Source organism: Solea solea, chromosome 3 (genome assembly GCF_958295425.1).
Source record: "Solea solea chromosome 3, fSolSol10.1, whole genome shotgun sequence".
Classification (NCBI taxonomy): domain Eukaryota; kingdom Metazoa; phylum Chordata; class Actinopteri; order Pleuronectiformes; family Soleidae; genus Solea; species Solea solea.
Genome location: NC_081136.1, coordinates 10,246,452 through 10,272,242, shown reverse-complemented (window position 1 = coordinate 10,272,242; position 25,791 = coordinate 10,246,452). Strand labels below are relative to the sequence as shown.

The 25,791-nt window shown below is 40.8% G+C and overlaps 1 protein-coding gene and 1 non-coding gene across 2 annotated transcripts in view; one reads left to right on the top strand and one right to left on the bottom strand.

Annotated features, from left to right (window-relative positions):
* Positions 1-17,144: 17,144 nt before the first annotated feature.
* On the bottom strand, positions 17,145-17,216 carry trnaa-cgc (transfer RNA alanine (anticodon CGC)). The gene has a single exon. It is a non-coding gene; the product is annotated as a tRNA-Ala (tRNA).
* A 7,097-nt stretch (positions 17,217-24,313) lies between these two features.
* The window catches only part of sema4f (sema domain, immunoglobulin domain (Ig), transmembrane domain (TM) and short cytoplasmic domain, (semaphorin) 4F), a 39,203-nt gene continuing 37,725 nt past the window's right edge, over positions 24,314-25,791 (top strand). Inside the window, exon 1 of the mRNA XM_058625959.1 lies at positions 24,314-25,187. Coding sequence (XP_058481942.1) covers positions 25,055-25,187 — 133 coding nt within the window. The 5' untranslated portion in view covers positions 24,314-25,054. The remainder of the gene's footprint in view (positions 25,188-25,791) is intronic.

Here is a 25,791-nt window from a genome sequence, read left to right as displayed (position 1 = left end):
TTCTTGCTCTGAGGAACACATACTTTTTAATTACTTCCAAAATTGCTGCAAATGACTGTTAGAAAAATGCAGTTTAAACATAAAAAGTACTTGAGATTGGCTACATTTTTTTTAAAATTAACATTTTGTCAGTCCACAACACTAACTGGAAAATGTGTGTTTTTTTTATGAACCCTCCAATTAATTTTGAGATACATTTTGAACATAATAATAATAATATATTGTCCATCTTTACAATATACAGTATAGGAACAATTTTGTATGATGTATTAGCAAGCTACACTCTGACCCTCTTGCATCCACATAGTTTTTCCATTTTTGGTTGAAAACTGGATAAAACAGTGGTTAGTTAATGTCAAAGTACAAATTTGAAAACAAAATGACCATCGCTGATAGAAAGAACGACACTGAAAAGAAAGAAAGACAGCAAAAACACCCTGATCCCCTGTGAGACATCACAGGAAGCCTCTGTCTCCTCTGATATGTGTTGTCTAATAAAGTCTCTTCTGTCCTTTTCAACCTTGATTTACTTGCTTACACGCTGCCAACAACAGCATATCTTTCCTGTCCTCCTTTCTTCTCCTCTTTACTCCCTTCACACACTCTCCAACCACCAGGGACAAACAGCCTTCTCTTTCATGCCTGACACTCCTGTTTTCTTCTCGGTGCTCCCACCACTCCTCGCCCCGTGGGAGGTAGAAAGAGATTTACAGAGGATGAAGTGATATCATTGTTGGTGGTTGTCCTCTGAGCGGCCCCTTTGAAATACACACGCGCACACACGCACACACACATAAAAGGAGAAATGATGAGCTATCGAATGCATGCAGGTGACTGAACAAACAACAAAGGGACACACATGCAGGCTACACACACACGTAAACACAGACACACACAGTTGGACATTAAATTTGACACTCTCTTAGCTTTCCCCTGCCTGCTGTCAGGAGAGTTTGTTCCCACGCCATAGGGAGTATGTCCCATGACTGGTCAGCTGTGTGTTTGCGTGTGTGCGCTGTGTTGAAGTGTTGTATCGTAGGAACACCAGGTCTCCTCCTTGGGGCTTAAACCCGTGTTTTGAGGTCATGAAGTCGTGCTGGCGACTGTGAGGATTTGCAACCCCCCCCCCCCAACTCCCTACACACACACATACAGACACTCTCTCACTGTCATTTATCTCAGGCATTGTTGGTAAATGGGTTGAATTAGTTCAGTGGTTCTCAAACTTTTGATACCAAGTACCACTCGAGAGAGCATTGAGCTCTGGAAGTAACCCCATTATCGGCCAAAGTTAAAATACAGTAAATACGCCAAGCAAAGTCAGGTACAGACTTTTCACAGGAGGCAGATTTATTCCCAATAAGATCATTTTTTCTCTCATCATCCTCCTCCTCTTCCTCACATATACCTCATACACTGGTATAGTGAAATTAGCGAGTGATAAGGTGGTTCTAATTATTTTTATAATCGTTTCATCGGTTTGAGGGTTTTTTCATTATGAAAACAAGTTGTTTTTAATTGTTTCAGCTTCTTAAGTGTGAATATTTTCTGGTTTCTTTGCTCCACATAACAAAGAAACCATTACAACTCAATCATTTGACATTTACCTTTCTTGAAAATCAGTTTTTGCTGTGTAATATCTTGTTAGGAACAACGTTTCTTATTAAAATTAGATATTTCTTTTAACACAGTTTAACAGTATAGGTCCCAAAGTCTCTCTCTCTCTTCAGGTGAAAAAATGTGTTTTGTTTGTTGAAAAACTTTGTTACAATCTATTGTTACAATCATGAATCATATCGCACTTGCTATATCTGGCCAAAATAATAGCAATAATACTTTTTTTGACCATATCATGCACCACACAAGTCTAAGTTATACTGTTTCTTTCCATGTTCTGTGTCCTCAGAGAGCTGCTCCTATATGAGTAGTGTCTGCATGGTTCAGTGTACTCGATCTCAAATTCGGCAGAGTGGAAAATTCTTGCCAGTTCTCCCTCATTTGTATGCCCTTGTATTATTTGACCTGGTTATCGCCTTCGTTGTGTTTGTTGACCAAACACAAGAGTATCACCTTGTGGTTTAGAGGTCTTTACTGTGTCCATACACCCTGAAGTCATGATTTGATGATCTTTCTCTAAATGTGGTCAACAGCTTCATAACAGAAAGTAAATACTTTTTTTTTTTTTTTTTAAAGGAGGTAATTATGTGATTATGTATTTACAAGTCCCTCTCATTTTTTTCCCTCTGGGACAATAAAGTTCATCTTGAATCTTGTATATTCTAATGATGGCATTATTTTTGAGCCCTAAGAATAGAATTTAAGAACTCTGACTCTTGAATGTTTTCTTCATATCAAAAAGCATTTCAGGATTGTTATGTGTGTGCTGTTAGATTTAACCTAATTAATACCTACATTGTTCCACATTATCCACATGTTACTTTTAGTGTTGTTTCCCTGTTGGTCCACCGTTGCCCTGTTTCCAGGGCAACAGCCCTTTGTCCTCACATGACCTTGACTATACGTGTGTAATTTATATGGTTTAATTTTCATTTACACTGGCTGAGGATAAAACCAGAGCCATTGATCCAATTTGAACCAATAAGAATACGATTAAGACTGAAGGACGGATGAAAGTGATTCTGTTCAAAGTTAAAAACAACAACAAATACGGTTATAGGTTTGGATGGATTGCAAGAGAATTTTTAGAATCATTACAAAGAACTTTTAAGCCAGTGTGACATTATTCTGGCAGATTTGTGTAAAAACAATGAAGCCTTTATTGTGGATGATGAAGTGAAAAACAAATGGAGCTTATATCAAAACAAATCCAACTTCTAACAATCAATTAGTTTTATTATTATCATTATTATTGTTATGTATTATTGCTATGAACAGGGATCACAGCAGTTTAAATATTGAATCTCACTTGCCCTAGTCCTGTCTCTTAATCTGATTATTCTGAAGTGTTTTTTTGGGTGAATCGAGGACAAGGATTAAAGAATTGGATCAAAGGGTTGTTTTTCAAAAACGAGTATTAATTCTGTTACGATCTCATTGTTATGCAGCATTATGGCTTCAGTGCGGTACTGAGCTCCACTTGACTGGTTCTGGTTGGTGTTGTTTTGGTGCAGTCAGACACATGATGAAATGTGCTTATACTACATGTGTTTGATGCATACCTGAAGAGCCAGCTGTGATATGTCTGATAGCACAGCTCACAGCTGTGCATTCTTAATAGTATTAGGTTGTGTTTTATGTTAAACTTTACCTCCAGATACAGTCAAATGTCTTTTCAAAGCAGTAATTCGCACAATTACAGCAAAGGCCGCCGAGGTCGATCACTTGTTGTGCTGCTCGTTTTTGATGCCGCTTCAGCCGTTTTACTTGGGTGGAGCTAACAGCTAAGTTAACAGGTGTTAAATTGTACAAGTGTTCCTTACTTTGTCATCTACAGTGTAGAACCTAAAATACTTGAAGAAGACCCCACGTTAAGTAATAGATCAGAGAACAATTGGTGTCACTGTCTTATTTTTCTGATGATTGAAGACCAAGCTTTGCTCACAGCGCCTCCTACTGAACAATACCGTAATTTTACTGTATAGTTGTTGAGCTAAACTTGAACTCATTGATGGGAATTGTTGTTTGTCAGTGAATCAAAGTTTTCCGTTTGATCCAGTTTCCAGATGGAGAGCTCAGTCTATGTTCACGCCATGATCTTTTGAAGACTTAAATCAAATTATATCTTATTATGAGAGATTGTCTTTGTGGAGCTAGCAGCAGTCTCTTTATTACATAGAGCGCTTCAGGGGCCATTATTGCAGACAGTTTGGTGACCTCACACTTTTTACAGGCTGCAAAACTGCAGAGAACTTTGTTCGTAGAGAGCTTCGTCATTCCTTTAAATGTGTTTCTGATCTATGACACACTAATGAAAACAAAATATTGAACATTATTTAAAAAAGAAGAAGAAATGAATTTAAATAAATAATTAAATAATTATTATAAAATCTCACCTCGAGCTAGTCTTAGTCGGACTAACATACCTGGATAATGCGGTTCATAGTCCGATTACCCCTGCATGTATACGCTTAGTCGGACTGGAGTTGGACGCGCATGCACCAACATTTCCTCCCGGGTCTTATCATACGGCGGCAGCGGTGTCTTTCTACGGACAACGCGGCAACCACGAGTGCCACGCTCTAATTTGTACAGCAGATATGAAACATACAGAACCACAGCGTGAGCCATCTCACAGTCCATCTCGCTGTTTGTTTTTCTGCGACGTATACGTCACCAGGAAACAATCCGTCAATACACACTAGCTTGTATAGACGGATACAGCGCCACCTACTGAGGCGGAGTTAGACGTACACGGTCAATAAATCGATTTTCTCCTCTGCAAGTTTTTCCAGTTGCCTGTCTTAGTCGGACTACGGCCTCAGCTCCATTAAACTGTGCATGTGTGCGTACTGAGTGCTAATCCTGTCAAGATACTTGCAGCTTTCATCTCCCTCCTGATGAGAAACAATCATGGTGTGTCATATGTCTGCCCTTGACACGGCATGTGAGGCCACACGGAGAGATCCTTGAGTTTGAGCCTCTGAAACTGTACATGCTGTCAAAATCAACAGACTTATCAGACACAGACGGTCACATCTGGAGGGCACCTTCATCCTCACCATCTCCTTGATTAGTCTGACACTTTCGAGCAACAATAACTGTCACTGTTGACAACCCGTTGTTCTGCACCCCACGGACAAGGGATGACGACCCTGTTGACTGCTCAGTCAAGTGGTATTTATAGTTCTGCACTCAGACAAATATTCAGTCATTCCGGTATGTAATCAGAAACAAGTGTGTCCAATGTTTTCTGTGAGGCACACTCGGAAATGAAACGACAGGTTATTGGCGTGCACACAAAAGAGAGGCAAGATGTGCGCACACTGTGCTTAGATACACACTCAACCCGACAGGACACCATAGAATTGCCTTAGCTTGTCAATTTGTGTCTCTGCATGAGTTTGTGGATGCAGGGCAACCCGTTGCTGATACCTACAGTGTTTCTCTGCAGCGTTTTACTCTATATTGAATATTCAAAATGCCTTGTCAATTTTCCAATAGGTTTTTGGAAATGTCCATGCCAGGCTGACGGCAAAGGATTCAGAAGCGGTTTCATTTTTTTTATTTATTTATCTTTAGAAGACATTGATTTCAGACATTGATCAGTATATGAGTCAAATGTTGTTTCTCTTAAAAGTACTCTGATAATACTTCCTCAATAGGTCGTAAATACTAAATTGCAGCTTGAGTTTGACAAAAATATCCACATGTAATCACCAAGAATCAATCTCATGCACACACACACACACACACACACAGACAGACACAGACACACACTCACCCCCAACCTCCCAAAAAAAGACAAATGTCAGAAAGCATTGATTGCAACACTGTGAAGAGTAGCCCACAGGCAATTACAGGTTTTGTTTGTGTCTCGACGAAAATAAAAACTGACATTGTATTTAAAGGTCAAAATGTGTGCATGTGTGAGCGTGCTTGTGGCAAAGTATGACAGAAAAAAATACAGCAATGCAGGAGAAAGTAAGGTACTTTAATTATTAGTTATACTTCTTATTTAACTTTTTCTTTTGTTGTGCAACCATGTAAAATGTGTGCTTTGATTACAGTAACAATGAGCCTCATCAAAGAAGAACCATGCAGTTTTATAATAGACAGATTAATGAATATAAAGGTCACTAGAGGTCCCAAATTCTTACACATTTGCCCTTAAAGTGGGACAAGGATCTTTGTGGCGTTCATGAATGTTCTCAACCTTCATATGATCACAAACATGCACCTCATGAACAGGTGGAGCTCATCCATCTGAAAGGATGGATGACGGCTCACTTGTGCAGTGAAGGCAGCGTGTGTAGTGTGAAGTGAAGTGGCCCAAAATCCACTATTAGGCAAGGGCAATTTGGGATTAAATGCTGTGTTTTATAAAGGAACAATGGAAAATGGAAATGTTCTTTTTTCCTGCATAAAGGCCTGTACAAGAACAGAAAAATAAGTTCTCTATCTAAGACTACTGGCCAGAAATTTGAAGTGGGCGTGGTTAGTGTGGAAATGTTGCACTTCCCTACTAGCACTTCCCAGGAGTTCTGCATTTGAGTTTCTCATGAAGTATGACATTTTCTGGCCAGAATTAACTTTATTCCTGTTCTTGCCACCTTGAGATTATGGACAGGCTTTTAGATGTTCAGTATGACATCATCCCACAGTTTGATCTTTCAATTTCAATTACTGAAGTGAAATCCTTTCTTTGTTTCCTCTACTTATATACTGTATATTGACTTTCCATTTTAATAGGCTCTTTACTGACGTGCTTGCTATTAGTGTCTATTTTATTAAATTCAAACCAACTGATGTTGGTCTGTGGCATTAGCAAAAGGTACAGGAGGAGCTCTGACATTGTGGGGAATTTAATCACAGTCTTAATCTGCCGATTACAGTCCCCTCCAGTGCATGTGCACACACACACACTTTATCAACAGCATCTTTATTATTATGTGACAATCCCCTCTGAGTGAACCTGCCCCCCTCAGCCTTTTCTCACACGTCACCAGCTGAAATCTGCAGACACATACAGTATTGCACTGTGTGCACTCTGTAGTCCCATGTGTAATCTGTGATGCAAAATCTCCTCACATAATCATATGTGCACTTACACGTGTGCATGCATGACGACACACAGCTTTTGACCCAAGGCTGACCCTGTTTAACATATCATCGATTTTAACGTTAAAATACAGCTTCAGTCGCACACACACACACACACACACACACACACACAATGACGTACGTGCATTCATACAAATTATTAAGATGATTAAGTATTAATCTGTCTCAGTGTCCCTGATAAGACAACTGGAATATGCTGACTTTAATCACATGTCAAATGAATGATACTAGGATTACACAGCTCAACAAATGTGTGTGTGTGTTGTGTAATCACATGTAATCTGCAATTAAACAAACACTATGTCAGAGGGACTTGTATAATCCCTCTGACATAGTATAGACAAAGACAGGTAATGTAGTGAAGACTTGACATTATCAGTGAGAAGGGTTAGGGTTAAAATCCTCCAGATTTTATAGAACCAAAATTAAAACTATATATATATACAGTATATATGTGTGTGTGTATATATATATATATATATATATATATATATATATATATATATATATATATATATATATATATATATATATATATGTGTGTGTACATACAGGTAGATATAAAACAGTTTTGATTTCTTTTGTGACGTTTTATTCTGGTCTCCTCTCAGCATGGTGTACATGCACAGAAGGGAATTGTGATTATAATGGAGAATTGGGAAATGAACTGAAGCCAGTGAGTCTGGATGGTGCAGCATTCGCTTGAGATCGGATCACTATGTCATGATCCTCCTACAGTTCTCTCTCTCTCTCTCTCTCTCTCTCTCTCTCTCTCTCTCTCTCTCTCTCTCTGTGTGTGAACACTTGCCATAGTTAATCCCTGTGAAACTGATCGCTTCTCTATCTCTCTCCCATCTCTCCCTCCTGCCACTATTCATCATTGCTTTATCAGCTTTCAGTTCAGCCTCAGTCTTCATATAAGCAGGTCACCAGCCTCGAATACACACATCCACAAACCTGTGTCTGCACAGAAACGTCAGCGAGTGTTCTTTGTTTCGTCCAAAACTCTCATGCTGTCGGCTGCTTGTGTTAAGTTTGACTTATCCTGTTTAACCTCCCAAACCTGCCCAAAGAAATGTGTCTCTTCTGTTTTTTGAAGCGCTTCAGTAATAATGTTTTGTTTGGTTGTTTGCTTGATTGCATGTCTACCTTCGTGTGAAGATGTGTCTGTGTTATTCCCGTAACATTGGCTTTTCCTATAACGAGGCTTTTCATCAATAACAAACATGTCTTGAGTGAGTTTAGTTATATGATACATTTGAATGTGTGTGTGATTGGACGCCATCTTGGCTCCAAAGAGCAGCGTTGGACTGGAGCCAGGATGGCAGATGGTTGCTTGTCTGCAGGGTTTGGATTCCTACAGGGTCTCTAATACAGCAAACAGACAACTGGGAGGAGGGAAATGCTGATATTTATTGTCTCTCTGTCTTTCCTTGTTTTATCTTTCTTCATCACTCCTTATTTGACTTTCGAGTCTCTCACTCATTCCCGATTCACAATCATTTAAGCTTTTCCTGCTCATGCTGTCCGTCTTATTTTGTATTATCTCTATGTTCTCATTTTTAAATGATGGAATAATAATGTTATACAGCTTGAAACTTAGACTTAAATGATTTCTGAAATGATTTGTTTCTGACCTAAAAAAAACAACCATATATGATCACTGCTCTCGTTCATGCATTCATTTCTGTATCCCTTTGTCCTTTTTTTCTCTTCTTTTGTTCTTGTATTCACCCCTTTTTACTATAACTTTTTGCCTTTGCGGTATTTCTCTGTCTCTCTCAATATCATCCCTCTCATCCTCTCCATCTATCTCTCATCTTGCTGCATCCCATTCTCCTTTCCATCTAGTTTTTCCCTCTCCTGGAGCAACAGTATGTGTACACCCGGTTGCCGTGGCAACCGGAGGAGGCCACATGAGCGGGTGGATGAACAAAAGACCCAGAGAGACCCTTTTCCAAAGAGAGAGAGGGAGAGAGCGAGAAAAGGAAAATCAGATTTCATTTTTAGGCAAGGGGTTTGTTGTGTGTGTGTGTGTGTGTGTGTGTGTGTAATATGAAATGGAGGAGGGGAGGATGGATGGATAGCGTAGGTGAGGTGAGTTCATAAATGAACGACATACAGAGAGAGAGAGAGAAGAGGGGGAAGGGAGATGTGGTTAACAAAGCAAAAAAAAAGAAGAAGAATTAGAAAAAGAAAAGCCTAACAATGCAACAGAGCAGCACATGTAAACCTGCAGCTGTTGCATCATCATCACGGCCAGAGGAGGTGAAAAATCACAGTCTGACATCATTTCCATGAACTGAGGTGCAGACAGTTTTCATGTAGATCACGCTAATGAAACCACGTTGTTTCATTGTAAAGCTAAGATCATGGCAGTAGTTTGAAATGTACGACTGCAGTGATTTGTGTTGAGGGATCCTGAAGAATTGCACTGCATTAGGAGGATCTGCTTAAGCAAAGGTTACCAACCTACACGTCTGGTTGTATGATAAATGTGAGGTCCATGGAATGAGGAACCAATCCAGAAAGATAAGGAGTATGAAAATGTGTGCATATACGTGTTAAAAGTGCACGGTTGTAGTGAACGCGGCCTGGTGATTTATTCATTCATCAGCAATCTCCTCGAAGTCAGATTCAAAGATGTTCGGCTTAGAATATTAATCTTAAAGACAATTTAACTTCACATACTTGAAGAAAGAAATCCAATTAAATCTGAGATGTAAAATGGACCTGTCCCTGCATAATTGTGAAAACAATCACTCATAGTGAAAGTGTGACATCTGAAGTGACAATCAGAAAAACACACAAGTGACTGGGAGAGGAAAGTGTGTGTCAGGGAAGCAGAAGGCGTGAGTAACATTTGGTGAGTTACTTACACAAAGTGCCCGTTTTGATAACTTTTAATAGCCACCATATATGATATACAGCAGCCACTGGCAGTACATTCACATGTTAACATCGCTGTGAGCGTATACAGTATAATTACCCTTTGAATTAATTTGTTTCCTTCAACTATTGTATCTGTAGAGAAAACAACCTAATGCATATATAACTACTTTAATCAGCATCTTCAGCCGCATATCTAGGCTGGTAATTATGTTGCCCTAGATACTGCTCATTTAGTTTCGCTTGTTCGGCTGTAACCTTATATAATTATAGGAGGAAAGATATTACACTTGGGGAAAATGTCAGATTGACTTCTACTTCAAGCCTTGCCTTCATTATTTGGGCTTGTTGTTTAGATTCATGCATAGAAGAAGGCAAAACAACAACAGAGGAGAATCTTCTAGTTTCAGTTTCTATGACACAGACTCTTCGTCTCTCTCTCTCTCTCTCTGTCTCTCAACCATCCATACAGTCATGACCCTAATTGCTCCCGTCAAGTTCATTACACTTTAAAATCTGATTAACATTCTCACGAGTGGCAAATGTGCTCATGCACTCCTGTTTGTCTAAGTAAACATATGGAGTCCTGATCCTTCTCACAATATACAGATAGGCCCTTCAGGCACTCGTGGAAGAACCATATTCAATTATCCTGCCTATTAAAAGTTGTCAGGGGCGTGTGTGTGTGTGTGTGTGTGTGTGTGTGTGTGTGTGTGTGTGTGTGTTAGCTGAAACAGGACAGCCTTATGCAAATATAATTACACCGATTAAACCACAGAGACACCTCAAGGGGGGTGGGGGGGGTTGCCTGGAAAGACTGGCAGCAGTTATGAACGCTGGTGTGTGTGTGTGTGCCATAGGGTAGAGCTGGTTCCACACACACACACGTGGGTATGTAGATTTTATGTGCGCATGTGTGGGTGTTGACATTCTGGGAACACTGTTCTCTTTGCACCCTCTCCTCCATCCTCCTCCCCCCATTAGCACCACCACCATCACCCCATCCCCCAAAGCCTGCCTGCCTCCCTGTCTGTCTGTCTTCAGGGAGTTGAAGGAGCTCAAAGAAGAAGCTTGGGAGTGTTTTTTTTTCTTGGGGGGGGGGGGGGGGAGAGATGGAGGAAGGGATGAGGGCATGAGCAGGAATGGCAGCTGAATTTGAAGGAGTGTACAGATGAAAGAGAGACTGACTGAGTGGTGCTCAGGAGCGAATTAACTGCCACTTACACACACATACCTGCAGGAATAAAGAGGGAGGTTTTTGTAGTGTGTGTGTGTGTGTGTGTGTGTGTGTGAGTGACCGACCAGTGTCATGAATAAAAGCTGTGAAGTGTCAGATTAATAGGATGTCTTTCTTTTCCTCTTCATAGGTAAATTGCTGCCCTGATGAGATTGATCTTGTTGAACTTGGTTTGTGACAATGTTTTAGGGAGTCAACAACTTGATGATTTATGATTCTATATGACACTTATCCTTGGATTCATCAATTGCATCAGTATATAAAATGGTCAGCATCAGTTGTCATATTGCATAATATTTGTTGGCGCAGTATAGGTAAAAGTATGACCTATTATGTTAAGTATATGCTAATTATTGTCGAAGACTTACAAATGAACAGTAAATTATTGTTTTAAGTATTTTAAAATGGTATCAATCAACCTCCATGCCATATTTACAGCCACTTTTTAATTTAAATGATTGATAATCATTATATATCACTCAATTTAATTGTGCCTACAGAGTACAATGACAATAAAGGCTATTCTATTCTATTCTAGTCTAGTCTAGTCTAGTCTAGTCTGGTCTAGTCTGGTCTATATTATTATATAACCTGCCATTTCAAACATGGCTGTTTGCATAGTTAAAGCAGTGCAACATTTTAATAGTTATTCTTCACCATCTTCCCTAAAAATCCAGATTAAAGTTACCTACAGAAGTCGATGTGATGGACATGTTCAGAAGAGAGAACGCGTGACTCAACTGATTTAATATTTTCTGACCTTTCCTAGTGATCGCCCCCCCCCCCCCCCCCCCCCCCCCCGATCTCCTAAACAGATTGACAGCCACTAGTTTTTTCCCCACGGGCTAACACCAGCTGTGAAGTCTGTCAGACTACGTTTACCCTTGAGAAACTCTAGCTGCTCATCCAGTCAGAAGAAAAAGAACCAACATTTTTGGGACACTTTCTTCAAAAACTTCTCTCCCTGTCACACGAGATAAACTGTTCTCAGAGTCCAAGTGTATCTCAAACATTAGTGGCGACTGGATTTGGTTTTCCTTCAGGACAGTGACATCATACACTCTAAAGAGTCATGCATGTACAGGCCCACTATTTCTGTTCATACGTATTCCATTTAAGAGGTGTTGATTTCTCATTAGGAAATTGTGTTTGTGTCAGTTGTGCTTCCTTGTATTCTTTGAACACTGAGTTGCACATGTGTAGATACCAGTGGGCTGCAACTGTCCGTGTCTAGCATCTGCAAGGAATAATTAAATCTACGCCATGCAGACCATAATCGACCTCGCAAAGTATGACCCACTCTGTGTTTGTTGTTTTTTTTGCTTTGCTTTTTAGAATGGGTCGTTTTTGCACACACACACACCAATTAGTGATAGTGAATTTGTCCTCTGCATTTAACCCATCTTTATTACACACCAGTAGTAAACACACAAACAGCTGGGTGCAGCAGTGGGCAGCACTTATCTTTGCCCAGGGAGAAATGGGGGATTGGGGACCTTGCTTAGGGGCACCCCAGCCCTTGACCTGTGCCAGGATTGAATCAGCGACCTTCCAGTTACAATTCCTTTCCTTTTGGCCATGGGCTGAACAATTTGGGTAAATATCAAATTAAGTACAGCCTCTCTCCAGCCACAGTCTGACTGATGGCAAACCTTATCTGACCTCTACTAACTTTGCCACGTGTGGGTTTATATCTCAGCAAACTTTAGGTACTCTCTCCTCTCCTCTCCTCTCCTGATAGTCAGTAAGCAGATGCTTGGGAGGGGAAAATGCCACTCTTCTTCTCCTCCCTCCCGTGCGTCTGTCACTCCATTTCTCTCCCCTTTAAATTCCCTCTGATTTTCCTTCCCTCTGTTCCCAGTCGTGAAGTCTCCAAGTGAAGAAAATGCTGTCAAGTGTGCAGACGTCCAGCCTGCATTCATCCTTCTCTCCCTTCCTCCACAAACCTGTTCTCCCTCCTGATGAGATTATTAATCCATATTCATGCGCTGATTATTGAACCGTGCCCTTTATTAACTGACATGATGTGAGTGTGTTCCCAACTCAACATTTCATTCATCTTCCATTCAAGCATTTTCCCTTTTCCATGACCCTATAACCATGAACTAGTTTACCCCTTTCCTTTATTCCTCCACCTAATTCCACCCCCACTCCATGCTCCCTGCTTTCTTCAATCTCAACCCCCTTCTCTTCACCTCCTTCATTTCATCTCCTCCTCCTATTTTCTGTTTGCTTAAGGACAGGACTTGTGGGGACACAAAGAGGAGAGACGGATTGATGGAGGTAAAACAGGAGAGAGAGCGAAATATGATATAAAATACAGTACATAAAACCTGTGTTTCTTTTTATTATTATGTGCCTTTAAACCACCATGCATCCAGTCAACATATATATTTGAGATGGATTTAGAGGATCCATGTGCATGTAATGTTGTCATTTTTCTGAGGAGACTTGCATGCATTATTTCCACGAGTATAAGGAGATTTCGTGAATTTCGCTGTACCTCCTCTTCTCTAGCTTAAGTTAAGTTAATGTGGAGGAAATGCAAAGTTCTTTTGAAGACTTTCTTTGTATAACACGTTTGATACAAAGGGCTTTGCAGGATCAAAACAAAACAAGCGCAAATAAAACGCATAAAATCGTACATAAATCACAAATGTAGCAAAAGAACAAAAACGAGGGAATTAGAGAGTGAGGATCGTAGATCTCCTTTACACACAGACTATAAAATACATTTTAATTTAAATGAGTAATAATACATCAAACAACGTTCATCGAATGACTGGAATATAAATCAAGCAAATCTAACTTTGATTTTATCTCTCACCATACAGATTGTTACTAACTGCAAAAAAAATAAAACTTTATTAATGCAATTATCAGCCAATCATAGGAGAATTATGCATTTTTTAATATGACAAACACAGTAACTGATGATCGGGTGAAAAACCGAAAACAGCAAAGAAAATGCCTTGTTGCTTGGAGAAGTCAGACTGTGTGGAGTTGTCAGAAAGGCTCCGATAACTCCGATTACCGACCTTTCATGACGGAGCAGAACGGACAACGCATTCAGCCTGGAGGTGCGGAGGCTGCGAAAGCTGAAGGCCACATCTGCTCCAGACTCAAATCAGCTACACACATGAACCAAACCTGACCAGGTGAAGACCGGAAAAACAGTCTGATGCACGTGATGCAGTCAGAATTCAGCATAGCAAAAACCTATGGATCCAAACAGTTAAAACTGCACAACAGAGAAAAAAACTCCATCCTCAGGTGAAATAATATTCTACATCTATTCTATGAGTTAACACAATAATATTTGTGATTTTGTCAATTGGCATATTTCTTCTTTTTTTATTTTTTTACAAAAATAACATTTCTTTTACATATTTCCAGTCATTTCCATCAAATAATACCATTGTTGCCAATTTCCAATTCTACACAGTCCAACTGTTTTTCAAGCCTGGATGCTATGGTTCATATTCTGTGAAGTTAAAGAAAAGGTGTCCATGGGAGTAGTTTGTAAGGGAAGGTCATATAAAGTCCAGGTGTGTGATTTTTTAATTTGAGACCATTGTTTGAATATACTTGCAATCTTACGACTATAGATCCTAATAAAACCTGTCTAGTGATGATTGATTATACGTACATAGTAAACCTGGTAGTTTTGCAAATTGGCTCAATTTAGAGACAAAATGTACAATATTGTCTTCTAAATTCATTTTATTCTACGATTCTGTGTATGATTTTATAATTGACACATTTTTTCATCATGGGTGTATTTGTAAGCCAATTCAGTTGCATTCAAGTTATTATTTCGTTGGCATAGTAAAGTATATCGTTATGATTATCGCCTCAAAAATTTTTTAAATGTTGTTTAAATAAATCAGTCACCACATTACTAAGATTTACCACAATACATTGATAGATTTATAGTACCTTTTTTTTCCCTGATGCTAATTTTGTTCATGTTAATCTTCTCACTGCTGTGTGAACACTGACGGTATATTTGGTTTCATCTTTAGCTTGTTGTTTGGGGGCAGATACATTTACAAATGTCCCATATAAGTGAAAACATCTACTTGACAATGACAATGTAAATGTACTGACACCTAAAGATGCACATCTTTAGGAATAATACTGGGTCTAAGTAAGAAGTTGTGGCAGTTGTGGGGAGAGTGTATAAAGAAAGGCAATGGAAGTGCATTGATTGTCGTCAAGCAGCGGGAGCTGGACTTTGACAGCTGACTTTTTGTGCAGCCAGAGTTGCCTTCTTTAAATAATAAATGCTTTGATCATAAAAGACCTTGAACGTGTTCGGCAAAGCAGCTATTCCATCTGAAATGGGAATATTTCATTGCAGCAGAGTGATAAAGCAAACAGAGGCAAACGCAGCCGGTGTCAAAAGCTGTGGTGGCGTTTACTGTAAAGGATTTTTAATCTCTGCGCTATCAGCCACCCACAGCAGTTTATCATCAACGCTGGGAACAAAAATCTGCAGCAGAATCTGCCACTGTGATATAACTTGAATGTCATGCCTCCTTGAAAATGACGTCCCGACTATCCACTCATTCCTTTTCCATATAGACTCACTTTCTTTCTCACTGGATGATAATCAAAACAGGTGGTCTCATCCTTTCAGAGGTCAAGGTTTATCATTAAGAAACTACTAATTGCCTCATAGGATACAGCTTTATAACACATTATCATCCATTGACCCAACACTTCTCTCATAACAGTGACTGTTGTAATTCAGTGTGATCGAATGAGGTTAATTACTTACAGTTAGAATGAGAAGCACATAATGTTGAAGCCTGTGGACAAACAGTGAAAACGTAGGAAAATGGCATGATAACATGAGCTACTCAATGTACTGTACTGGACATGATCCTAAATAGAAAAGCCTGCTTAAATTGTGTTTTTTTTTAACTTAAACGAGTAGTGCATAACATTTCAAATCACAATGCGGATCCAGGTTTCTCAGTATAGCACTGTTCAGATCATGTGACTTGTGTTACATCAGACGGAGGCAAAAGCAACAACCAAACACTTCTTGTCCCCACCCATCCCTGCACTGCTGGTGTGTACACATGAACACTCACTCCCACAATCAGGGTTAATGTTACAACAGAGGCAAAACAATAACATCAACAACAACAACAACAACAACAACAAAATCACCAAAGGTTACACAGTGCAGCTTTAATTCTCTAGTTAACAAAAGAGCCACTGCCTTGACTTTTTTTTATTATTATTAATTTGAAGTTCTAAACATGCAGCTTTAAACCTGTATAAGCTCATGTTTAAATGTGTTTCCTCTTTACACAGTAGACACGTATTAATGTCACAGTGAGCCAAAAAGCTTCACTTTGTACTGAGCACTTGTTTCTTCATTTAGATCTCAGTGGGGTGTGGGTGGACATAGTCATACGTGCCCCGGTCTCCTCTTCTCTCGCAGCTTCACCGCACAGTTGGAGTGGGTTAACAGGATTATGGAGACATTTTACATGGGGTCAGGAGGAGAGCCAAATGCACTGACAGTGACTATATTATGGTATGTAGCGGGATAATGCTCAACGTGCCGTTTATTTAGGTCAGATTGGAATTTTCTTTGATATGAAAGTTCACGCAGGCAGGGGAGGGAAATGTGCTTTGTTGTGCGAGATGGATGGATGGATGGATGGATGGGGGTGATGTTGGGAGTGTGTTTCTTGATGTTGAATGGTGATCTAAGAAACTGAGTCTGGATCATAAGGGAGTTGATGATGCCATAATCTACTTAATCTGATTGAGGCCATGGTTGTCTTTACAGACTCAATAATTGATAGCACCATCTGCTGTGGAATCAGTCTGCCACACATAAGGAATTAGGTTAGAGCAACACTGGATAATAACATTTTACCTTCCTTTGCCATAAGAGGATCATATTAGAAATTATATTTTACACTTCATCCATCACAGTCACAATTGTATGAGTGTGAACATTTGTTATTTATTTTGAATTTGCAGAAATTCAGATTCATCTGCAAATATTGTCTCAAATGCAATGGATATTGGACTTTTTTTTTTAACAGAATGGAACTTCCCTTGTTTAATTAATTTAGTTAACCTCACTTTGAATGTCAACTCTGATTGGTTAGAGGGATGAGGATCATTTAAAAAGTGCAGTATAAGATGGATACAAAGGCAACATTGAGACACTGACCACTGTAGACAAATTCTCCCTCATAAATAGCAACCTAAATTTTGCATCCTTTCATTTCCTGCAGGTAAGAAGTGGAGATGCTGGGGATTGAACCCAGGACCTTGTACATGCGAAGCACACGCTCTACCACTGAGCTACATCCCCTCCTGTTACCACTACTGAAGGCACAGTGAGTGTAATTATATGTGTGTGACTGCTGAGGGAAGCTAAAAGTTTCATTAACCCCAACATGACATGGCAGATATGTGATACACAGCACTTTCATGTCTGTGCATTAGAGCGTGGCCATGTAAGGTTTTAGTGGCCACAATTGAATTAATTATATTGTGCTCTGTTGCTGAAGTTGGCTTGAGTGCTTCTCATTGGTGAGGCGTCTGATTTCTTTCATGATGATGATGATGATGATGATGATGATGCCACTACACATAGTTAGTTTTTAGTCAAAATTGCTTCTCTAAGCTTCACAGCTGCTCTCTCAACATTCTCATATACAAACACTATCAGGAAACACATTAATAAAAGCAAGTGTGAGCGGTTGACCTATTATATCAGATACTAAAACAACTTTAGCATTATCAAGTAGACACACCCCTGTGATAACACACCCGCTTAATGCTTAATGCTGACAGAAGAGACTACATCTGTGATGTTAGTGATTGTGATTAGGGTTACGGTTTGTTGGTATTTTTTCTCCTTCTCGCCACAAGTCATGATAGAGCAATCATTTAGTCTCCCCATCAGTCCAACAATCAACCAACTTGGATTTTGCCCTGTTTTTCTTGTTGTTGTCTTCTTCATCTTTTGTTTTTTCATTAGATTTATTTTTTTTTTTATTAGTTTTAGTGTCAGTTTAGTTTTTTTGTATTATGGAGTATTTGCCAGTTGCAAGATGCAAAAAGGTGATCAGATCTTAAGTATTGTGTCTCACATACAACCTTTCAATATTGTCGGCAGAGAAAAAATAAACACACTTCAAAGGAACCCAAAAGGATTATATATGTAATTAATTCACAACGATGAAAACTAAGCACATTTTCTCTACAATTATAGTTTTATTTCAGTTAACCATAAGGCTCTTTTCAATTTTAATTTTCATTATTTCATTAGTTTTCATTAACCAAAATAACCTTGGTACCAGCTTCTTCTATTATTCCAGGGTCAACACTTGGGCCGTGGTAGTTTGACTTCCAATCGTATCACATGGATATGTTATTCCATCTTTGAGAAGTTACATTGAGCACAATTTCAGGCCAACTACTTTCCTGTAAGCGCAGGTTTGGTCGTCTGGTTGTCATGTAAACATACTGAGTGAGACTCCTTCATTGACTCACCTTCTGTGTGGGGTTTCACCCTCTCAGAGCTTTCCCGATGCTTCTACGACGACGTGGCCGGATTAAAGTCGAGCACACGGCCCCATACGCTGAGCATATGTTCCCTCATATGTCGTATGTTTCATAAAATTGCTCGAGCACTGCAGTATTTTCACCATATCCCTGCGGAACAGACGCACCATAGGTGATTAGATTTCGCAGCGTGTCTTACAAAGCTCTTTGTGATCCTTATGATGAAGCTAATGATTTCTGCTTTCACTCGCACTAAAGAAGAAGCTGCACCACAGATATGCAGGCTAATTATAGGTCAAATGTCCCCTTTAATCAGACAAGGCTTCTTAATCAAATATGATGTGTGTCACTGTCGATGTGTGTGTGTGTGTGGCATATAAATAATTGATTGTTTACCATCATGCCCGGGCTTTCGTCCTATCATGTGCTAAGTGATCAGTGAAAACAGCACGTATGTAACATATATGATGATGACTGTCTTGTCTTTTATGTAAACCCTGTCGTGTTACTATCACAACACAAACAGTTTATTGCCACAGCTCAGGACGGCTGGGACTTTTTAAGCCATGAATTCAAGAACATAATAAGTGTTTTTTAATGAGTTTCCCCATGATACACCTATGACATGCATGTGACGTACACTAACTTTAATACAGCCTGAAGGGATTTAAATAATCACTGCATTCTGGGATCAGTCTTGTGTTTTTTTTATGTCGTCCTGAGAGAAAACCCTTCTATTCTTTCTGTTTATTTCTTTTTTTCAGCTCCTGTGTGGAATCTGCTGCCTATGGGTTTCCTTTGCTCCACCTCTTATGCTCCTTTTATGACATTGATCCACCTCTGCTGTCTCTTGGGATCTTTGGAGAGCCAGTAAAATGCTCTCCCCCTTTGCTTGCCCTGTATGTTTCCATCATACAGGACTTTTTATGGATACAGCCAACTGAAAAGATGAGTTGCCTGGTATATACAGTATGTCTCTGGATGATTTGACCAGTGTAGATTCCTGCCAAAACAGCATTGTTTCAATTGCACAATGTTAGACGGTGTAGCTTTGTTGAGTTTGCTGCTCTGATTCACTGCAGATAAACAATCAGGTTGGTGGGGATTGAACCCAGGACCTCATCTATGCAAAGCATTGGTATACTTCCCCACACATGCCGCGCACACTGAAGTGTGTGTCACATATCGCAGATCCTGGTATACTCACGCATCATGGTCCTGTAGTAACTGACTTCACCATTGGGTGGCGGTACAAGTCTGGACGCAGGGAATAAGACGCATTCCTACCAAAGAAGAAGAGAACGATGCTACCGCTCCCTCGGACACATCTGGTTCGAGCGGCTCACAGCTGAAAGGTCCGTCAGGCAGGAGAGTCGGAGTCTCTGCCTGTTCGGGGGTTCCCAGGTCGAGGCTCAGATGACTTTCCTTGGCGACTACGTCTTCTGTTGTCGAAATGTTTTTTCTGCTTGGTGAGCGGGGCGTAGTAGTCCACCTCCACCACTGGAACTGCTACTCTTTGTGAGGTGAGGTGAGGGTAGAAGTATAATAAGTATCCTAGACAACTCCGTCTCCTCAGGTTAAGAGGTTTCAGTCTCTTATCTGCTCTTAGCTTGCTCACATGCTTGCATAACATATTATTCCCTGTAAGGACGTGGTCTGGGGAAAGACGTACAATTTGTGAAATATGTTTGTGTTCTTGTCATTCACTTCATGAATCATTTATCTATGACTTTATAAACTTGAGAGCAGATCAAAATATGGAATGGACCTGGAACAATGCGCACACTGGATTATTTAGATGGAACGGAGCAAATTAAATGGTTTAACTGAGTGTTGATGCAAATCTTCAGTCTTACCTGGGGTCAGAGAAGGAGCTCAGACCACCTGCCTCAGTCCTTTCCAGTTCCACCCTCCATAACACAGCAGAGTCCATACTTTGGGGATTAGTGGTAAAGGGTTAGGCCTGTTTGTTCCATTTCCTCCTCAGCAGAGGTGAGGGATTGTGGGTTAAATCAGCTGGAAACGAGCCAAACTGTGGTACGATAACAAGGAGCACAGTATATCACACAAGGGTGTGGAATCATTTCTAAGTCTGCTCTGTTTTAGACAAACATTGTAAGTCAAATGCACATAGTCTGCACAGGATTTCTGCTTGGTGTGTTTTTATTCCTTCCTTTAGGCTGACAGTTTTATTGATAAAGTAGGACAGACATAAAATGACAGCAGAACACACACACATGCAGATAGAGAGAGAGGGAGAAGATGGAGGCTATGCTATATCTTGTGTTCAATTAGGAGAGTGAAAGCTGTTAGCTAAATGAGTGTGTGTGTGTCTTCAGGGCACACACACACACACACACACACACACACACACACACACACACACACACACAGTCATGTGATGTCTAAACATCCTTTTGCTGAAACGGTTTCCATTGCTCTCATTCAACATTTACCTTCAACCTCGCTGAAGCATAAAACCTTCAATGCAATACATATTTTTTGAATGTTCTGTTTACATTCAAGTGTTTTTATGCGTTAATAGAAAATAGATTTTCAAATTTAGAATAGAAACAATTACTTGTTTTTGTCCGTCCAAAAACAAGGTCAGTGTCACATGCACATGTGTGGTCGTTTGCCTGGCCAAAAGCAGATCAAGGAGCAGCCTTTAGAGCTACGTAATTACATTTGCTGGAGGAGGTGTTGGCATGTCAATCTCGTTCTAGCTCTTTCCTCTGTCTGATCTTCTTCTCCATCATCTTCCTCACCCACTAAAATCCCCCCAGCTTCAGCCAGTGGTCCCCAACTATTAGTCACACACTCTCATGCAGACACTCATTCAAAAACCTTTGGCGTAACCCAGGCCCAGGAACATGCACACACATACAGTCGGGTACACTCACAAACGTGCATTTACAGACGCGTGACTATGCATAAACAGGCGTGCACACTGATCAACACACACATAGACCAAAGGAGTGCAGGGTCACGGATTGCAGCTTCCTTACGTCAGGGACTGAATATTAATGTGCGGTGACAGATAAGCAGCCGTGGCAATCCCTTTAAGGCAGTGTTCCTCACTGGTTGGTGCTCCTGGTTAATTTATGCCAGTCTGAAAAGCCACTTTATGTAAATGTTGTGCTTCACGTTGAACCAGCGAAGAGGTTTGAAGGCTTCCATCAATCTTTGTGTCTGTGCATCTCGTTTTTCTTTTCTTTGTGTCTCTTCTTGTCTTAGTGCCTTGTTTACTGAAGCGTTCTGGTTGATCTCTTTATTGTCTATGTTTTTCCAACTGTGTTTGTTTTAAGCATCTTGTATAAAGCTGCTGTATACAAGATTATTCGTATTTTAATCACTTTCTGATTGGAACTTCTGCAACCTCCCCCGTTGCCCACAATGGTCTGTAAACTGACTTATACCCATAGGTGGTGGGTTGGATTTTTTGTGAAAATCTAAAGCCTGTGAGTCCGAGTCATTTCAAGACATAATTCTCCGCACACTACACGGTCCGATCATACGATTGCCGATCTGGAGCTGGTTGTGAGGGGTTAATCCATGCTTGTTACCCCATACAGGGTTATGCTGAAATTTGATTGTTAATCTGGGCATACACTGTGCGATTTCTTAATGATATTGACCAATACTGATTCCCATACCTGCTGCCAACACAATACAGACTCCAAAAGAAACATGAACAGAAATAAAGTTTTATCATATGCAGCTGATGGACCAAACTGGAAAATGACTGACACAAAACAAAGACTAGAGGGCTGCTTTATCAGCATCCATGTTGTCTATGAGTGAAATGCCGCATTCTCCATTGTCACCAATGCTCATGATACTCGCGAGTCCCTCAGTGATGACCCTGCAGTTCAGTTATGGCCAAACATCTCACTGTTTTTGACCTTTTGGTATTCATACTTTCTGACTGTCAACACTTCCCTGTTTCATCACAGCTGAACAGCAGTTGGTCCGACTGATGACTGACCCACACATGGATCTGAACCTTCACCCTGACACTGATATATTTGCTCACCACCCAGAAGTCACGGGTGAAGGCCGGGTGGAGTGCTCCTGAGGTGTCCGCGGCCCCAATGGTCTCTGCAGCTGTGAATGAAGACATCTATTGTGATAGTGAATGATGTTTTCATCACTCAAAAGTCATTGGCTGCATAAAGATGAGACACGCACAGTGTGAGCTTAATCAGGCTCGATTAGAGATGGCGCCACTCACTTCTTAGCGCCATTTGGCTCTTTCTTTATCATCGCTCCCTCACCTCTGAACCTCGTCCTCCTCCTTCCCCGTCTTCATCTTCCTAATCCTTTAATCCAGGCTCCACTCTGACCCCTCCCTTTTGTCCCAGACTTGGGGTACATGTCTGCACCCCCTCCCCGTGAAATTGGCCGGTTAGCACCGCCAACCATGGCGCTCAATCGACTCCAGGGAGGAGGAAGCGGGAAAGATGGTTTACATTTCTTCCACATTTTTGTTGCTACTGCAGAGCTAAAAAAATAAATAGATATTAAAAGGCATGTTGTTCTTTTAGGTAACTGTACGTCATTATCAGGAGTTGTGTTTGTTTACTCGAGGCATCAAAGAAGAAATAGTTTGGAGAAATGAAGAGCACATGGTGGAAAACATCCTCTCGATGATTTATACGAGTGGTTAAAGCCTGGAGTCCTCTGACCTCACATCTACTGTTTAATCATCTTTACTTTGGAAGCCTCCCCCAAACCCCACCCGACACACCACCTACCCCAACCCACTCAACCGCAATGTAAGATGACTTACAGATGGATTAGGAAACACAGTTTACAGGGAACAGAGACTGAGACTGATTCAAAGTAGAACATTTAATGGGATGATTATAATGGGGGGGGGGGGAAAGTTTAATTATGTGAGACACAGACTCTGGCTACTGTAGATGTTCTCGGCTCACATACACGAGCAGGAAATATGAATGCGGCCAGTGATTTTAACAACAACAACAACAATCCAATACAATACAAATTTATTTCTATAGCACAATTGAGCAGGAGTTGACCCAAGTGCTGAACATCACATCAATACATAAAACAAATATGAAACAATGCAAAGTAAAAGAAACATAGTCAATAAACAATATAAATATGTATAAAACACTAAAACTGCCAGCTCTTATACATGGTCAGGGAACACTGCCAAGGAGAAGAAGTGGGTTTTTAGTTGGGATTTAAAAACAGGCAGTGTGGGAGCAAGCTTAATATGGGGGGGGGGGGGGGGTCAGCCAGCAGTTTGTTCCACAATTTAGGAGCTGCCACAGCAAAGGCGCCGTCTCGTTGGTGTTTTAATCTTGACCTATAGGTACCACAAGAAGACATCTTTCTGCAGAGCTCAGTGATCGTGAGAGTGAATAAGGATGTAAAAGGTCACTGAGGTAAGGTAGGGCAGGACCATTCAAGGCTTTTATAAGTAAAAAAGCAGAATTTCAAAATGAATTCTAAAATAGACTGGCCAACACAAGAGTGATATTATGCTCCCGCTTTCATGTTCCAGGTCACCCAGCTCTGTCTTTTTGAAATGAACTAACAAACTAATCTCGATCTAGTAGGGTAGTAGTGTATGTCATGGTCATAACACCAAATAGATTTGTATAATTTATAGTTTAAAGCTTTTACAGCTGCTCTTCAGGGCTAAATGTGTATATACAGATAAATCTATATATAAATATATATATATATATTTATATACTGCACTTTAAAAAAAAAAAAATAATAATAATCATTTCAAACACTTTAATTTTCCTGTCACAGCCAATTTGGAGCACCTGTCCCAGTGACATCATCCTCTCTTACCTGTTGTCCTCTCGCGCTGCCTTTTCCGGAAGGCGGGGCGCGCGACGTTCAGCTCCTGCTCCAGCTCTGTCAGCAGCGCTCGAGCAGCAGATCGTCCTCGAGTCGGCCACGAGCGAACATATCCGCGTGTGCACCCGTACCAGCGCTCCACAGCGCGCGCGCTCAGCGTATCTTCTTGTTTACGCGTGGATTTAAATGAGCTTTCTTTCTTTGTTTTGTCCTTTTTTTCCCCCCTGGATGTTTCTAAAGTGGAGGCAGGCGGAGGTTTGTTGATACCGGCGGGACAGGCTCAGCGACAAAGTGGAGAGCGAGGCTTCAGCTGATTGTAAACACACACAGGACATTATTCCTGCGCGAGAGGACGCCACTTTTTTTGCACGAGTTTGGCGCAGAAATGTGTGTTGAATTCACTGCGATTCACTGCAAAAACCCACCAGAAAAGTCATTAAACTCCTAGGTTTTCACAATGTCGCTTTTCGTCAGTGGATAATCCAGCGCTCAGTTGCGCTGAGCGGATGCGTGCGCTTCTGTGCGCTTTGTGCAGACTGGAAAGGAGTAACCTGTGAATAAATAACACATCAAACACATTGAAGAAGCAATAAGTGCATTCAGAAGCTGTTAGTCCAACTTATTTACATTTATAAATATAGGAATATATATTTATCGCTGTATTGGATTGAGTCCCGCGCGCTTTTCAACTCGTAAAAACCAGGACCAGGACCAGGATCATCAGGATGCATCGCAGCTGAAAGTCCAGGACTTTGGTGTTGAAACCAGATCATACGGATCTCCTCTCCCCCGCTGATGCGGGACATGAGCCGAATCAGGATGGTTTCCGGCGGTGCCATGGTGACGGTGCTCCCGGTGCTGTGGCTGCTCTCTGAAGCCTCCTGGGCTGCGACCCTGGGCGGACAGGAAGGGGAGCACAACCTGCGAGGTGAAGGAAAATAACTACTCAGGAAAGCAATCAGTGTGTGTTCCTGTACCTGTTACCTCATTAGGACGCTTTTCTGGCACAAATGCTGACCAGTAGCTCTCATGGAGACCAAAACCTGGTCCTAATGAGGCAGGTCCTCTTTTCTGAAGAGCTGGTTAAGTTTAAGTCTAAGATTTGTGAGTTGTGGTTAGGTTAAGGCTAGGGTAAGGTATAATACTGGTTATGGGATTTTAGTTTTATTGTTATTATTAGTATTTAACCACATGCACAGCAGGCAGTGTGTAGTCATGCTTTGGCACACACACACACACACACACACACACAGAGCCCTGTTCAAGATTCTGCCTCCTGCCTTTTATTACAGCTTGATAAATAGTGATGCTGGCGAAGCAAGCAGGTGCCAGACTTGTTCTCCTCAATGCCAACAACAAGTGCAGCAGCCTGGGCAGAAAACCCAGTGGTGGCTGCTGCTGCTGCTGCTGCTGCTTGATCCAGACACGTAGCTGTGTTCAGATTTAAAGGGGCAGTTCAACCAAAATGTGCTTTATCCCTGGAGGGATTGATGCATAATATGTGGAATCTTGTCCTTTCATTCTGCTCAGAG